Here is an 18,822-nt window from a genome sequence, read left to right on the forward strand (position 1 = left end):
ACGACACTGGAAAATTAGAGAATTAGATAAGGCACATCACATAGGCGTGCCAATACTTTTGCACTTAACATTGAATAATCGTGTTGTGACCCCTTGACATTTCCTTTTTAGGACTAAACAATGCTTGTCAAATTTCACGTTTATACGATAGTGGGAAGTTAAATAAGTGGCAAGTCAGTGAGTGAATAAATGAATGAGTGAGTCGCGTTTAATCAAGTTTAAATTGATTTTACTAAGGAACTAAATAACAATTGCATCAGTTTTGTAGCGAGTTTGTTAGTAATAGCTGTGGTGGCTCGGACATCTTTCTGCATGTAGAAGCTGGCTAAAACAATGGCCAAAATCCTCAGTCTAACTTGAAGGTCTCTCTACCGGGAATGTGATCTTCTCATACCAGAAGTAAGTCCTCCTCCAGTGGATTGGCCGTTGGGTGATCTCCTTCTAGCTGTTGGGCAACCTCATTCTAACTGTTGGGTGATCTCCTTTTAGCCGTTGGACGATCTCCTTCTAGCTGTTGGGTGATCTCCTTCCAGTTGTTGGGTGATATCCTTCTAGCTGTTGGGTGATATCCTTCTAGCTGTTGGGTGATCTCCTTCTGGCTGTTGGGCGATCTCCCTCTGGCTGTTGGGCGATCTTCTTTTAAATTAGCTGCTCTGCGATGTTCTTCAGGTTCTTTCTCTGCTGTTTGAACTGCTGTTCACTGTGTCATGGAATATATTGGTTAGTATTGCATTATGATGTCACCATAACTTTGTGACATCCTAATTTCAATGCATTGTTACAAAGTTAGTGTAGAATGTGTGTGGGCTAAAAAGGGGAGGAGCTTACTGGCTTGGAGCTGTTTGTTGGTGATAATCTGATAATATCATATTGATCAGAAAGGGCAGTGTTAGCGTTCAATAAAGCTGGGTTGATATCGAAGTTAGTTGCACACGGAGATGATAGTAAATAAGTCCAAATAGAGTTTTACTATGAATCTCCTTGGCCTCCATAGAAGCCACAAGGGCTTTCTTTTTACCACTTTCCTGACTAATACTTTCCTTTTTTTGCAAAGGCCAATGTAAAACAGCCTTAGGGCTCAGTCACACGGGCGCATTGGCGCCCGTGTTACTGCAGCCAGCAGATGGCCGTACCTGAAGACGGACGTCGCTCTGCAACGTCGGGAGGAAGAACACGTGACCGGCTTCATTACCGGTCATGTGTTCTTTCATCAGCGCTGGAGAGAAACGGCCGTCTTCAGGTACAGCCGTCTTCTAACTGTCAGTCACATGGGCGCATCGGCGCTGGTGTACGGGTGCAAATGCGCCCATGTGACTGAGCCCTTAGCCTCCATTTACACGGGGCAGTTTGGTTGCAATAAAAACTGCACCAAAAAGTGCATTGGTGAAAGCATGTGTGTTTTCGATTTGTTTGTAGTAAAGTACGGGAAAAAAACGCACGTAGTTTTGCAAATGCACTTTTTAGTGCGGTTTTTGTTGCAACTGAATTGCCCCGTGTGAATGGAGCTTCATGCTGTATGGTCTGAGATTGAAAAGTCGCTGCATGCCCGTGTAAGTCTCAGGTTGTCTTTTTTTGTTTTGTTTTGTTTTAAAAGATGCAAAAGAAAGAAGAATTGGGCTTCTTTCAGGTGTTTTTTACAGATGTGAAAATCGGATGACATGTAGGGTATTTGCACCAAAACATCAGTCCAAAAATCAGATAGAAGTAGCACCCATTCATCTTAATTGGTGTAGGCACATGGGCTTTATTTACATGGACAAACAATCAGATTTTAAAAAATTGCAGCATGTCCTATTCTTGTCCCATTTTCGGACAAGAATAGTACTTCGGACAACACCCGGATGATGCGAGTTGTGCCTTAGAATTTTGCGCTCAACTTTTAAAACGCCCATGTGCATGTACCCATAGGAGGAAAAAAACAAACACACGACCGCTTACAGACCAAATATGGAGGCCACGTGGAACTGCACATGTATAAAAAGTCCCTTTTTTTGAGATGTAAGACTGGCTTTTTTTATGGTAGTGTGCGCCTAACCTAAGTGTCCACTTACTCCAAACAATGTTAGAGTTCGGTCACGTACAGCCTGTTTATACAGGCAGATACATCGTTGGCTCATTCAAATGAGGAATCATTCAGTCGTTCATGTTCCGCTGTATAAGAGCTCTTTCATAAGGGTGTCAACATTTTTACGTTTCATGCTTGTACGACACCAGCAAGTTATATAACATACGGGGTCACTTACTTTTGCACTTAGAATTGTATAATCAAGTTGCGACCCCTTTACTTTTTGTATTTAGGAACCAAAGAATGGTCATGCCGAATTTCACGCTTGTGCAACACAAGGAACTTTTATAACATAGGGGGCCACTTACTTTTGCACTTAGAATTGTATAATCAAGTTCCTATGTAGGACCTAAAGATAGCTTGTGCCAAATTTAAACGCTTGTACGACAATGGGAAGTTACATAACATAGGGAGTTCCCTTAGTTTTGCACTTAACATTGAATAATCAAGTTGTGATCCTTTTACTTTTCCTATATAAGACCTTAAGAATAGTTGTGCGAAATTACAAGTTTCTACGACACCGGGAAGTTAGAGAACTACATTAGGTACATTACATAGGGGTGCCAATACTTTTGCACTTAGCATTAAATAATCTAGTTGTGAACCTCTGTACTATTCCTATGTAGGACGTAAAGAATGCTTGTGCCAAATTTCACGCTTGTATGACACTGGGAAGTTACATAACATAGGTGGCCACTAACTTTTGTAATTACCATTGAATATACAAGTTATGACACCTTTACTTTTCCCATATAGAATCTAAATTATGTTTGTTCCAAATTTCAAGTTTGTACGACACTGGAAAATTAGAGAATTAGATGGCTCATCACATAGGTGTGCCAATACTTTTGCACTTAACATTGAATAATCGTGTTGTGACCCCTTGACATTTACTTTTTAGGACTAAACAATGCTTGTGTCAAATTTCACATTTATACGACAGCGGGAAGTTAAATTAGTGGCAAGTCAGTGAGTGAATAAATGAATGAGTGAGTCGCGTTTAATCAAGTTTAAATTGATTTTACTAAGGAACTAAATAACAATTGCATCAGTTTTGTAGCGAGTTTGTTAGTAATAGCTGTGGGGGCTAGGACATCTTTCTGCATGTAGAAGCTGGCTAAAACAATGGCCAAAATCCTCAGTCTAACTTGAGGGTCTCTCTACCGGGAATGTGATCTTCTCATACCAGAAGTAAGTCCTCCTCCAGTGGATTGGCCGTTGGGTGATCTCCTTCTAGCTGTTGGGCAACCTCCTTCTAGCTGTTGGGTGATCTCCTTTTAGCCGTTGAGTGATCTCCTTTTAGCCGTTGGACGATCTCCTTCTAGCTGTTGGGTGATCTCCTTCCAGTTGTTGGGTGATATTCTTCTAGCTGTTGGGTGATATCCTTCTAGCTGTTGGGTGATCTCCTTCTGGCTGTTGGGCGTTCTCCTTCTGGCTGTTGGGCGATCTTCTTTTAAATTAGCTGCTCTGCGATGTTCTTCAGGTTCCTTCTCTGCTGTTTGAACTTCTGTTCACTGTGTCATGGAATATATTGGTTAGTATTGCATTATGATGTCACCATAACTTTGTGACATCATAATTTCAATGCATTGTTACAAAGTTAGTGTAGAATGTGTGTGGGCTAAAAAGGGGAGGAGCTTACTGGCTTGGAGCTGTTTGTTGGTGATAATCTGATAATATCATAATGATCAGAAAGGGCAGTGTTAGTGTTCAATAAAGCTGGGTCGATATCGAAGTTAGTTGCACACGGAGATGATAGTAAATAAGTCCAAATAGAGTTTTACTATGAATCTCCTTGGCCTCCATAGAAGCCACAAGGGCTTTCTTTTTACCACTTTCCTGACCAATACTTTCCTTTTTTTGCAAAGGCCAATGTAAAACAGCCTTAGGGCTCAGTCACACGGGCGCATTGGCGCCCGTGTTACTGCAGCCAGCAGACGGCCGTACCTGAAGACGGACGTCGCTTTGCAGCGTCGGGAGGAAGAACATGTGACCGGCTTCATTACCGGTCATGTGTTCTTTCATCAGCGCTGGAGAGAAACGGCCGTCTTTAGGTACGGCCGTCTACTAACTGTCAGTCACACCGGCGCATCGGCGCTGGTGTACGAGTGCCGATGCGCCCGTGTGACTGAGCCCTTAGGCTCCATTTACACGGGGCAGTTCGGTTGCAATAAAAACTGCACCAAAAAGTGCATTGGTGAAAGCATGTGTGTTTTCGCTTTGTTTGTAGTAAAGTACGGGGGGAAAAAAATGCATGTAGTTTTGCAAATGCACTTTTTAGTGCGTTTTTTGTTGCAACTGAATTGCCCCGTTTGAATGGAGCCTCATGCTGTATACAGGTGGTCCCCGATTTGCGAACAGGTTCCGTTCCGGGAGCCCGTTCGCAAGTCCGTTTTGTTTGCAAGTCGAACAAATGGTATGGAGCGGGTGGATCCCGCTCCATACAACGCCGGTTGCCGGCTGTTCTTACAGCGGGCACCCGGCGGCAGCAGTTCTGACGAGCCGCGCCGCTTGTCAGAACTGTTAACACTTTAAATACCGCTCTGACAGCGGTATTTAGAGTGTTAACAGTTCCGCCGAGCGGCGCGGCTCGTCGGAACTGCTGCCGCCGGGTGCCCGCTGCACCCGACGTTCAGGGGGCCCGTACAGCGTCCCACGATGAGATCGCGGGACGCTGTGCGGTTGCTAGGCAGCCGGGGACCTCCTGAAATGCCCCAGGGCTGTCTATGCAGAGTGCCCATCAAGCGCACGGCTTGATAGGCGCTCTGCATAGACAGCTCTAGGGCCTTTCAGAAGGCCCCCGGCTGCCTAGCAACCGCAATCTGACCGCACAGGCTTCTATCAGGCTTGATAGAAGCTTGTCCGGTCCCTGCACAGCATGATGTAATGCCATAGCATTACATCATACTGTGCAGAAGAGATAGTTCGTATCTAGCGAAATTCGTAAGTCGAATGTTCGCAAGTCGGGGACTATCTGTAGTCTGAGATTGAAAAGTCGCTGCATGCCCGTGCAAGTCTCAGGTTGTCTTTTTATTGTTTTGTTTTGTTTTAAAAGATGCAGAAGAAAAATGAATTGGGCTTCTTTCAGGTGTTTTTACAGATGTGAAAATCGGATGACATGTAGGGTATTTGCACCAAAAAATCAGTCCAAAAATCAGATAGAAGTAGCACCCATTCATCTTAATTGGTGTATGCACATGGGCTTTATTTACATGGACAAACAATCAGATTTTAAAAAATTGCAGCATGTCCTATTCTTGTCCCATTTTCGGACAAGAATAGTACTTCGGACAACACCCGGATGATGCGAGTTGCGCTTTAGAATTTTGCGCTCAACTTTTAAAACGCCCATGTGCATGTACCCATAGGAGGAAAAAAACAAACACACGACCGCTTACAGACCAAATATGGAGACCACGTGGAACTGCACATGTTTAAAAAAGTCCCTTTTTTTGAGATGTAAGACTGGCTTTTTTTATGGTAGTGTGCGCCTAACCTAAGTGTCTGCTTGCACCAAACAATGTCAGAGTTCGGTCACGTGCAGCCTGTTTATACAGGCAGATACATCGTTGGCTCATTCAAATGAGGAATCATTCAGTCGTTCATGTTCCGCTGTATAAGAGCTCTTTCATAAGGGTGTCAACATTTTTACGTTTCATGCTTGTACGACACCAGCAAGTTATATAACATACGGGGTCACTTACTTTTGCACTTAGAATTGTATAATCAAGTTGCGACCGCTTTACTTTTTGTATTTAGGAACCAAAGAATGGTCATGCCGAATTTCACGCTTGTGCAACACAAGGAACTTTTATAACATAGGGGGCCACTTACTTTTGCACTTAGAATTGTATAATCAAGTTCCTATGTAGGACCTAAAGACAGCTTGTGCCAAATTTGAGCGCTTGTACGACAATGGGAAGTTACATAACATAGGGAGTTCCCTTAGTTTTGCACTTAACATTGAATAATCAAGTTGTGATCCTTTTACTTTTCCTATATAAGACCTTAAGAATAGTTGTGCGAAATTGCAAGTTTCTACGACACCGGGAAGTTAGAGAACTACATTAGGTACATTACATAGGGGTGCCAATACTTTTGCACTTAGCATTAAATAATCTAGTTGTGAACCTCTGTACTATTCCTATGTAGGACGTAAAGAATGCTTGTGCCAAATTTCATGCTTGTATGACACTGGGAAGTTACCTAACATAGGTGGCCACTAACTTTTGTAATTACCATTGAATATACAAGTTATGACACCTTTACTTTTCCCATATAGAATCTAAATTATGTTTGTTCCAAATTTCAAGTTTGTACGACACTGGAAAATTTGAGAATTAGATGGCTCATCACATAGGTGTGCCAATACTTTTGCACTTAACATTGAATAATCGTGTTGTGACCCCTTGACATTTACTTTTTAGGACTAAACAATGCTTGTGTCAAATTTCACATTTATACGACAGCGGGAAGTTAAATTAGTGGCAAGTCAGTGAGTGAATAAATGAATGAGTGAGTCGCGTTTAATCAAGTTTAAATTGATTTTACTAAGGAACTAAATAACAATTGCATCAGTTTTGTAGCGAGTTTGTTAGTAATAGCTGTGGGGGCTAGGACATCTTTCTGCATGTAGAAGCTGGCTAAAACAATGGCCAAAATCCTCAGTCTAACTTGAGGGTCTCTCTACCGGGAATGTGATTATCTCATACCAGAAGTAAGTCCTCCTCCAGTGGATTGGCCGTTGGGTGATCTCCTTCTAGCTGTTGGGCAACCTCCTTCTAGCTGTTGGGTGATCTCCTTTTAGCCGTTGGACGATCTCCTTCTAGCTGTTGGGTGATCTCCTTCCAGTTGTTGGGTGATATTCTTCTAGCTGTTGGGTGATATCCTTCTAGCTGTTGGGTGATCTCCTCCGGGCTGTTGGGCGTTCTCCTTCTGGCTGTTGGGCGATCTTCTTTTAAATTAGCTGCTCTGCGATGTTCTTCAGGTTCCTTCTCTGCTGTTTGAACTTCTGTTCACTGTGTCATGGAATATATTGGTTAGTATTGCATTATGATGTCACCATAACTTTGTGACATCATAATTTCAATGCATTGTTACAAAGTTAGTGTAGAATGTGTGTTGGCTAAAAAGGGGAGGAGCTTACTGGTTTGGAGCTGTTTGTTGGTGATAATCTGATAACATCATATTGATCAGAAAGGGCAGTGTTAGCGTTCAATAAAGCTGGGTCGATATCGAAGTTAGTTGCACACGGAGATGATAGTAAATAAGTCCAAATAGAGTTTTACTATGAATCTCCTTGGCCTCCATAGAAGCCACAAGGGCTTTCTTTTTACCACTTTCCTGACCAATACTTTCCTTTTTTTGCAAAGGCCAATGTAAAACAGCCTTAGGGCTCAGTCACACGGGCGCATTGGCGCCCGTGTTACTGCAGCCAGCAGACAGCTGTACCTGAAGACGGACGTCGCTCTGCAGCGTCGGGAGGAAGAACACGTGACCGGCTTCATTAACGGTCATGTGTTCTTTCATCAGCGCTGGAGAGAAACGGCCGTCTTCTAACTGTCAGTCACACGGGCGCATCGGCGCTGGTGTACGGGTGCCGATGCGCCCGTGTGACTGAGCCCTTAGGCTCCATTTACACAGGGCAGTTCGGTTGCAATAAAAACTGCACCAAAAAGTGCATTGGTGAAACCATGTGTGTTTTCGCTTTGTTTGTAGTAAAGCACGGGAAAAAAACGCACATAGTTTTGCAAATGCACTTTTTAGTGCGGTTTTTGTTGCAACTGAATTGCCCCAAGTGAATGGAGCTTCATGCTGTATGGTCTGAGATTGAAAAGTCGCTGCATGCCCGTGCAAGTCGCATGTTGTCTTTTTTGTTTTGTTTTGTTTTAAAAGATGCAGAAGAAAAATGAATTGGGCTTCTTTCAGGTGTTTTTTACAGATGTGAAAATCGGATGACATGTAGGGTATTTGCACCGAAAAATCAGTCCAAAAATCAGATAGAAGTAGCACCCATTCATCTTAATTGGTGTAGGCACATGGGCTTTATTTACATGGACAAACAATCAGATTTTTAAAAATTGTAGCATGTCCTATTCTTGTCCCATTTTCGGACAAGAATAGTACTTCGGACAACACACGGATGATGCGAGTTGCGCCTTAGAATTTTGCGCTCAACTTTTAAAACGCCCATGTGCATGTACCCTTAGAGGGAAAAAACAAACACACGACCGCTTACAGACCAAATATGGAGGCCACGTGGAACTGCACATGTTTAAAAAGTCCCTTTTTTTGAGATGTAAGACTGGCTTTTTTATGGTAGTGTGCGCCTAACCTAAGTGTCCACTTACTCCAAACAATGTCAGAGTTCGGTCACGTGCAGCCTGTTTATACAGGCAGATACATCGTTGGCTCATTCAAATGAGGAATCATTCAGTCGTTCATATTCCGCTGTATAAGAGCTCTTTCACAAGAGTGTCGACATCTTTACGTTTCATGCTTGTACGACACCAGCAAGTTATATAACATACAGGGTCACTTACTTTTGCACTTAGAATTGTATAATCAAGTTGCGACCCCTTTACCTTTTGTATTTAGGAACTAAAGAATGGTCATGCCGAATTTCACGCTTGTGCAACACAAGGAACTTATATAACATAGGGGGTCACTTACTTTTGCACTGAGAATTGTATAATCAAGTTCCTATGTAGGACCTAAAGATAGCTTGTGCCAAATTTGAGCGCTTGTACGACACTGGGAAGTTACATAACATAGGGAGTTCCCTTAGTTTTGCACTTAACATTGTATAATCAAGTTTTGATCCCTTTACTTTTCCTATATAAGACCATAAGAATAGTTGTGCGAAATTTCAAGTTTCTTCGACACCGGGAACTTAGAGAACTACATTAGGTACATCACATAGGGGTGCCAATACTTTTGCACTTAGCATTGAATAATCTAGTTGTGAACCTCTTTACTATTCCTATGTAGGACGTAAAGAATGCTTGTGCCAAATTTCATGCTTGTATGACACCAGGAAGTAACATAACATAGGTGGCCACTAACTTTTGTACTTACCATTGAATATACAAGTTGTGACTCCTTTACTTTTCCTATAGAGAATCTAAATTATGTTTGTTCTAAATTTCAAGTTTGTACGACACTGGAAAATTAGAGAATTAGATAAGGCACATCACATAGGCGTGCCAATACTTTTGCACTTAACATTGAATAATCGAGTTGTGACCCCTTGGCATTTCCTTTTTCCGACCTAAAGAAAAGTTGTGTCAAATTTCACGTTTATACGACAGCGGGAAGTTAAAGAATTAGTGGTGAGTTAGTGAGTGAATAAATGAATGAGTGAGTCGCGTTTAATCAAGTTTAAATGGATTTTACTAAGGAATTATAGAACAAAGGGCATCAGTTTTGTAGCGAGTTTGTTAGTAATGGCTGGGGGGGTTGGGACACTTTTCTGCATGTAGCAGCTGGCTAAAACAACAGCCAAAATCCTCAGTCTAACTTGAGTGTCTTTCTACCGGGAATGTGATCTTCTCATATCAGAAGTAAGTCCTCCTCCAGTGGATTGGCCGTTGGGCGATCTCGTTCTAGATGTTGGGCAATCTCCTTCTAAGTGTACCCTTATATCATACTAATATTGTCGCCCTTGAGCGCTCCTTTATATTATACAAATATTGTCGCCGTTGAGCGCTCCTTTATATAATACCAATATTGTCGCCCTTGAGCGCTTCTTTATATTATACTAATATTGTCGCCGTTGAGTGCTCCCTTATATAATACCAATATTGTCGCCCTTGAGCGCTTCTTTATATTATACTAATATTGTCGCCGTTGAGTGCTCCTTTATATTATACTAATATTGTCGCCGTTGAGTGCTCCCTTATATCATACGAATATTGTCGCCCTTGAGCGCTCCTTTATATTATACTAATATTGTCGCCGTTGAGTGCTCCTTTATATTATACTAATATTGTCGCCGTTGAGCGCTCCCTTATATAATACCAATATTGTCGCCCTTGAGCGCTCCTTTATATTATACTAATATTGTCGCCGTTGAGCGCTCCCTTATATAATACCAATATTGTCGCCCTTGAGCGCTTCTTTATATTATACTAATATTGTCGCCGTTGAGTGCTCCCTTATATCATACCAATATTGCCGCCCTTAAGCGCTGCTTTATATTATACTAATATTGTCGCCGTTGAGTGCTCACTTATATTATACTAATATTGTCCCCCTTGAGCGCTCCCTTATATTATACTAATATTGTGCCCCTTGAGTGTTTTTCTATATTATACCAATATTGTCCCTCTTGAGCACTCCCTTATGTGATACTTATATTGTCTCCCTTGAGCGCTCCCTTATATGATACTAATTTTGCCCTTCTTGAGCGCTCCCTTATATTATACTAATATTCTCGCCCTTGAGTGCTCCCTTATATTATACTAATATTGTCGCCCTTGAGCTCTCCCTTATATTATACTAATATTGTCTCTTTTGAGTGCTCTCTTATATTAAACAGAGACCAACTCAAGAGCTCAATTTGACAAGGTTACCATTAATTTCCTTCATTTGTGCCGTACCCAATAGTGTTGTTATGGTCCGAAAGATGGAACCCTAAAAATGGAAACTTACAGCCTGAATGGAAATGCTGTGTGAATGCACACTTTTACAATGATAGCAGTCACACAGCCCTTTCATGTCTCAAAAACTGAAAAAGCTGAAAGACAGACTGCACAAGAATTCTGGAGCAAAGTTAGTATCATTGAATGGTAGAGTTGGAAGGAACCTCCAGAGTCATCTGGTCCAACCCCATGCTCAATACAGGATCACTAAATCAACCATGTCTGTCCAGCCTCTGTTTGAAGACTTCCATTGAAGCAGAACTGACCGCCTTCTGTGGCAACCTGTTCCACTCCTTGATCACCCTCACTGTCTAATATCTAATCTGTGTCTCCTTCCTTTTAATTTCATCCCATTGCTTCTAGTCTTTCCTTGTACATATGAGGATAGGGCTGATCCCTTCTGCACTGTGACAGCCCTTCAGATATTTGTAGACAGCTATTAAGTCTTCTCTCAGCCTTCCTTTTTGTAAGGTAAAAATTCCAAGATCCTTTAACTATTCCTCATAAGATATTGTTTGCAGATCGCTCACCATCTTGTTAGTTCTTCTCTGAAATAGTTCCAATTTGTCAATGTCTTTTTTTTTTAAATCGGGGTGCCCAGAACTAGACCCAGTATTCCAGATGAGGTCTGAGCAAGGAAGAGTAGAGGGGGATAATTACCTCACGTGATCTAGACTCTATGCTTCTCTTAATGCATGCAATAAAATTGTGTTGGTATTTTTTGCTGCTGCATCACACTGTTGACTCATGTTCAGTCCTTATTCACACGAGCATTTTTATGCGGGTAATTTAGCCACGATTAAACACTGCAACCATTTGAAGCATTGGTTTCCAATGAGTGATTTTTAGCCGCGTTAAAAAAAAGTCTTGCTGGAAAAAATAGGACATCGGCGACCAAATATGGCGGCCGATTTTATACGCAGTCAGAAAAAATAGGTCTTGCCCTATCTTTCGGCTGAAATACCTTGGCGGCTTCCATAGACTCCTATGTGAGCTGCAAAAAAGAGAAAGGAAGGGAGTTTAGTAGCATTCAGCTCTGCAAAAGGATTATAGCTGCCTTTATTTAGGCATTAAAAGTCATTTCAAGGATTTATGCTGACCGAGGGATTTCTGGGCTGCGGCGTATATTTTTGCTAATACACTGCCCGTGTAAATGGATGAGAAAACGGAAATTTTGGCCGCGACTCGATTGCGCCTTTTTCCTTTTCACGTTTTTCAGCACCAATGTAAATATGCAACGCTCATATGAAGGAGGCCTCGGTCTGTGATCTATTAGTATACCCAAGTCTTTTTCACATGTGCAGCTTAGTCCAATTCCTCCCATTCTGTATGTGCTTTTTTCATTTTTCTTGCCCAGTGCTTTGCATTTCTCTCCCTTAAATACCATTATGTTAGTCGCCGACCACTGTTCAGGCTTGCCCAGATCTTTTTGTATCCTCTCTCTCTTCTTTTATCTCTGTAGGTATACTTTACATATCCCACATGTGATTTTATAGGACATCAATACTGTTAATATTTTATTATTTAGAAACAATTATAGCCACAAGGATTCATCATCTTGTACTCATGTTCTTCGATTCCATTGCAATGAATTGAAGTAGCTACACAATGATAATGTTGGTAAATGACCCACATTGTCTAACGAGAATGAACAGCAAAGGTTAGATGTCAACCGTTTTTCATAAGTGTGAGTCATTCTTGTCCATGTCCTTCGGAAAGGAAATCTGAAAGTCTACATTTTGCGCATAATAACTACAGCCTACTGTCCTCGGCTTGTAAAGAAATATAGACAGATGGCTGCTTTAAATTTTCATGTTCTATTTTTAATGATGAAATACCGCAAGACGCATTCTTATGACACATAACTTAAATATGCAATATAGCAGCCTCTTTATGAGGAAAATATTGCATTGAGTCCGACATTAGGAAATCTAATGAACATTTAGTTGGGACTCTGATGCGAATAGATTAGTCTGTTTGCTCCGTCTAGGAAGAAATATATGTCTATGGCACTAAATACTATATTGTTCTTATATTTACTAATTATTACTATGGCAGTAAGGGTGCGGGCAGACGAGTGCATAAACGGCGCGTTTTTGCGACCAAACGTATATACGTGACCATCTGAGGCAATGGTTTCGAATGTATTCGTTCACATGGGCGATTTTACGGCGCGTAAAAACGGCAACCCGAAAAAAAAACGGAACATATGCGACCGAAATACGCGCCAACGCATATTCGATGGCCGAAAAGATAGTTTGCAAAGTAGGAACAAACGAAAATACGCTTTCTAGCTCTGGTCGTGATCGGTGAAAAACGTTCTCTCGGGCGATTATACGTTGCGCTCGGGCGATTTTCGTTGCACTCGTGCGAACGTAAATACGCCTACGCTCGTCTGCCCGCACCCTTAGACTGTATTCACAGTAGAGCTGTCATTTATGCTTTTGGGGCTTATGTACACGGTGCAGCCAAATTAGGGTTTATTGCCAGAATTATGTAAAGTTATAACAAATTCGCTACACAACCATAGCATCTTGCCACAATTTTGGGCTAATTCTGGGAAAAAAAACTACAATTTGACTGCACTGCTTGAATAAAAAAAAAAATAAACGATCTATTGATGAATCCCACTAATTTTGTCATCTGTTTGAACCAATTCACTCAATAAGGGCTCTTTCCCATGAGCATAGGCGTTTTAATGTGCGCCCGTCGGTGCAGTAAAAACGCGTGATCGGGCGCACAAATCTAACGTTTGTGCGCCTGTTCAAATGCCGAGGCCGCAATGCCATTGCTTCACCTTCCCTCCCCCTCGTCGGCTCACCTCCTCTCTCCTTCCTTTTGTCTGTTTGCAATTGGAGTGGGCGGGATGGGGCGGAGCTAAGCACCTACCCCCTTGTCTGCACCCAGCAATGGGAGGAGGCGGAGCTTAGCTCTGCCCCTGTCCTGCCCCTCCCATTGCAAACAGCAGGAGGGGGGAGAGAAGGGAGAGGGAGGTTAGCAGTCACGCTGCTAAATTCCCTCCCACCTCCCTTCTCCGGCCGCCGTCATTGGCTCCCATAGTAGCCTGTGCAGCAGCCGACGTATTCCGGGCACAAAGACAGTTCCAGGACTATCTCTGCTGCCCGCCGTGAAAACGCCTGGCACTATATTTGCCGGCCGGGCGCTTTTACATGTGATCTGATGCATTGGAATCCAATGCATCAGATCGTAGCGTATATTGGCAGGCTGTGAAAACGGCGGTCGATATACGCTCATGTGAATAAGTTATTAGGCCATTTTCACACAGCTGAGAAAATTGTGGGAGATTTATGCGCTGCGAGACGCACAAATATCGCATGAATATGAACACCATGAGTGATGTGGGAAACAAATCGCAGCACGTTGCATCTTTCCCATCACATCGCTCATTGTTTTTAATGGGGCCGGAAAAGCATCACACCGCGTGTTAGGGGCATGCGAGTGCAATGCGATGTAAGGTGTCCCATTGAAAATAATAGAAAACATTTTGCTAATTACCCGCGGGGAAATCACATATTGGCGAGCAAGATATTGGGCTGTGAATCACCACTCATCATATCGCACTCACCTGTGTGCATTTGCACGCACCTAAGTGTAGCGTTTTGGCGGAAAGGACCCTGTGGCAAACAAAGATGCATCAATTGAAATGGCTAATTAGTCTTAATAAGACACATGTGTCCTTCTTTCTGTGAAATCACGCAGTGTTTCACACATCTCCTTGTGTATTGTGTGCATTTGTGCACCCCCATTGACTTCTATGGGGACCTTTGGTGCACAAATGCAAGTCTTATCTTTTGACGGAGAGAAATACAGGTCATATCGGTTGTCAACCAGCTTTTTGAGAAGTGAATAACCCCTTGGTGACAAGCCTATTTTTTGCCTTAAGGACTAAGCGATTTACATTAAGGCTTTGACAGAGTCATAAATTGTTAGCCTGTTAACATAGCTGTATGAGGGCTTGTTTTTAGTGAGACGAGTTGTATTTTTTAATAGCACCTCTCTGGGGAGCATATAATGTCGTGTATAACTTTTATTACATTTTTTTTGTGGAAGAGATAGAAAAAACTTCCAGAAATTCCATCATTGTTTTGGGGTTTTGTATGTACAGCGTTCACCATTTGGTAAAAAATAACATAACTAGATGGGCACAATTTCTGCAATACCAAGTTTAGATTCATTTTTTTTACTACTTTTGCACAATAAAACAAGTTTTTTTAAAGCTAAACAATGGAATCAGCAGTGCCGCATTCTAAGTGCTTATTCACACGAGTGTATATTGGCAGGCATTTTCACAACTGGCCAATATATGCTACCATGTGATGCACGGGCTCAGCAGAGCTAAGCTGTCTTCCCCCGCCAGACAACATATATGCTTAGCCCGTGCCATTCCCCTTCACTCCCCCTCACCGACTCACCTCCTCTCTCCTCCCCCACGGCTGTTTGCAATGGGAGGGGGCAGGACAGGGACGTAGCTAAGCTCCCCCCTCCTCGCCCCTTTCTGCAGCCAGCAATGGTAGGGGGAGGGGCGGAGCTTAATCCCACCCCATCACGCCCCCGCCCATTGCAAACAGCGACAAGGGGCAGAGAGGAGAAGAGAAAGAGGAGGGAGTTTAGCAGTCACGCTGCTAAACTCCCTCCCATCTCCGTTCTCCGGCCGCTGTCATTGGCTCCCACAGGGAATTGGACATCCCCTTTGAGATGTTATCCCAACTGACTGCAATTATTACCGGCCCTGACACCAGACACAAAGCGAGGCGGCGTTCTTCCTGCAAGAGTATACAAATTCTAATGGAAAGCGATGGTTTCATGGAGTCTTTAGTGTTTAGTGATGAATCCGCCTTCCACTTTTCGGACACCAAACGTAATGTCAGAATCTGGGGAATGGAAAACCCACCTGTCTACGTGGAGCGTACAGGTGACTCCCCCAAGTTGAATATGTTTTGAGCTATGACCTTAGGAAAGTGTATTGCCTCTTCTTTTCCCATGAGGAATCAATGCTGGGGTTTTCATACCTGGACGCTACAGATATGGCTTCTGTCGCAACTGGAACAGAAAATCCCAGGTTTCATCTCCCAACAGCGCCCCGATTATCACAATGAAGTCAGAAGAGAGGTCAATAGGCGACTACTAAACAGATCGATTAGCCATTCAGGTGGTGACAATAGTGAACTTCTTTCTTGGGCTCCATATTCACCCGGACCTTATGCCTTCTGATTAGAGTCTCCATGCCCCCAACCCCCATACCCTTACTGCCCACCATGATCTGCGGTATCCCAAAAGCCATTGCATCAGTCCATCCTGATCCACTCCAACGTGTATGGCAGGAACTTGACTACAGGCTGCATGTGTGTCCAGTAACAAAAGGGGCCACAGTGATCACCTCTGATAGGGAAAACACTTTGAGTTTCTGTTTCCCCTGATATCACATTTATGTATCTGAGTGTCATTAAACGTGAATTATGAGGGTTTCGCAGCAGGAAGATCATTTATAATAACCCTGTAGACTATTCTAACTGCAGATCTGACACCATTTTTAATGTGACAGTTTTCCTTTAAATACAAGAAAAACATTGTCACAACTAGTTACTATTCAGGGTACTTTTACTATTCACTGTATTTTTCTCTTGTGCTGGTGAGACCTTTGTTCCCTTGTCAGAAAAAAGTCATTTACAATTTTCAACCACCTACTAAGAAAACAATGATTCACTCCTCTCCCGAGCCAACTGCAGATATACCCACAGCGTGGAATTAGATACCACGGAGCGTAAATCACTTCAACATGAGATGAAAAAACTATGTTATGAATTGGTCCAAAATATGTTCATTTTCATCACTGTATCAGTAGCCTAGATTATATTATTATACCATTTAAGGGTGTTTGGCTGGGTAAATGATCTCATTGTTATCGTACGGTAAACATAGATCATTGCATTTACTTTAATGTGATTCCATCGGCTTGAAATAACTCGGAATTTAGAACATCCCACTCCGGAGATAATTAAAATTGTCACATAGGGTGCATTTGCTTGGGTGGGTGTGATGGAATTGTGTAGGAAAATGCAATGTAAAGTATGTCTCCTGGATAGTAACATCAATATGTGTTTGTTTTGCTGTGTTTTGTGTATTATTGTTTAGCTGTGATACATTGTATACATTTATTTATCAATACAGACTTATTTTGTTACAAAAGGGTGGGGTAGAAGGACTGGAGTGAAGAATAAGGGTGGGACAGAAGAAAAAGGAGGTGATTGACTGAGACCTACAGTAAGAGAGTGGGTGGAGGGAGATGTGAGCTGAGATCCTGCTACATTCACACACTGGCTCTGCTAGCCTGCACTTGTCTATTACCTATTTGGGTGATGATTAGAACTCCCAGTAGTAACACAATGCAGCAATAGTACAGGATCCACTATTGCAACAGCAGCAAAACAGTGCTGCAAGCCTTTCTTCCAGTTCTTCAATGAAGAGCAGACTGCTGACCCTGCCAGAGAGAAGAGAAAGCTGCTGCATCCCACTGCTGTCTCACCATGAAACCTGTGGACCTCCATGCAGTGCTGGTCATAAGGATGTGCATCTGCTTTGCATTTGGAGATCACCAGGTATGAACTAATGATAGTCCTATTTCCTCTCACAGGTCTCTTGCTATCAGTTTGTCAGACTTTGTCCTAATTAATGATGCAATCTATGCTGCTGTGTATTAATCTCCCTATTACTTATGACAACTATGCTTTCACTGATTGTGACACAGTCTGCTTGTAAATCAGAATTTTGCTGCAATATGCTCTTTCATACTGTATTACAGACAAAGCAGCAGCACTGCAGTAATAGCAAAAAGTAGAAGGGCCTGCTTCATTGATGGGGACTGTTTAAGTGCTCCCAACCCAACTGTACTAGGGAAATCCTCAGCCCCCCAGTGCATTTGTCAGGAACTGGATTAATGAGGGATGGGTAGGAGTTATCTGTGGAATCTGCATCTGTAAACTCCCCAGTCATGCCATTCGGATATATGAAGCCTTCTACATGCACTTAGATAGATTGGTATTGGGTTTATAAGAGAACTTTCATGCAATATGTTGCAACAGTGTTGCGGAATATGCCGTTTCTGAATTCCGTACTAATACGCACAGTGCTAACTGTGGATTTTGATGCAGAATTGCTGCAAGGATTCTGCTATTTTCAATTTAGCAGTGCAGATTTTTGGTACTGAATATCCTGCAACGCCATGGCAGAATATTCTGTCCTATGTGAAAAGTCACTAAGGGTATCCTTATATGAATTCTCGAAGTGCCATGTAAATGATAACATGTAAAATGCAATTGTGATGGATGGCTTTAAGTGCTTTGTTGCAACAAATATCAGTACCAGAACCAAAAGAATTGCTCACAAACACACTTTAAGGGTTCTTTCACTCATAGCGGCTGCTTTTAGTGAGTATGCCAAACCCCTTCCTCCCACTCCCTTTGCCGGCTAACTCCTGTAGGAGTCTATGGGAGCCACCAGCACTGTGCCTTAAAAAGATAGGACATGTCCTATCTTTTGACGGAGAGAAATCATGGCATCAAAAAACATACCTGACGTAAAAAAAAACGGGTCCTATCTTTTGACAAGCAATTTTTTTGCAGCGCATCAGAAAACCGTTCATCTGAAAGAGCCCATAGGAAACTATGAGTTCTTTTAGATGCGATTTTTTTTTTGACGCAATTGCAAATAATAGGTTATATTTTTGTGCGTCTCATAACGCACGAAACTAGCACAATTTTTTTACCTGTGTGAGTGCGCCATAACGACCCTTTTAGATGGAATGATTATCATTCAAAAAATCATTCCAACGACCGAAAGGGAATGATATATCGCTCGCTTCTTGTTCATTCTGTACAGGCATAAAAATCACCACTGGCTCATTCATTTATCATTCGGTGTAAACAGCAATCGTTCAGTCACTCATACAGCTGTGAAAGACTGAACGATTCTGAACAATTTCTCATTTGAACGAGCCTATGATGCATTTCCTTGTCTATACAGGCTGCGCAAGTGCGAACGTGTTAACGGTGACGTCACTCGCTCGTTTAAACGAGAATTGGCTCATCTAAAAGGACC

At 42.4% G+C, this 18,822-nt stretch overlaps 1 protein-coding gene across 1 annotated transcript in view; it reads left to right on the plus strand.

Moving 5' to 3' along the window:
• Positions 1-17,010: 17,010 nt before the first annotated feature.
• LOC136625915 (neurotrypsin-like) overlaps positions 17,011-18,822 on the plus strand; it is a 63,305-nt gene continuing 61,493 nt past the window's right edge. The window contains exon 1 of the mRNA XM_066600511.1: positions 17,011-17,324. Coding sequence (XP_066456608.1) covers positions 17,253-17,324 — 72 coding nt within the window. The 5' untranslated portion in view covers positions 17,011-17,252. The remainder of the gene's footprint in view (positions 17,325-18,822) is intronic.

The sequence above is a fragment of the Eleutherodactylus coqui genome, chromosome 4, assembly GCF_035609145.1.
Source record: "Eleutherodactylus coqui strain aEleCoq1 chromosome 4, aEleCoq1.hap1, whole genome shotgun sequence".
Lineage (NCBI taxonomy): Eukaryota > Metazoa > Chordata > Amphibia > Anura > Eleutherodactylidae > Eleutherodactylus > Eleutherodactylus coqui.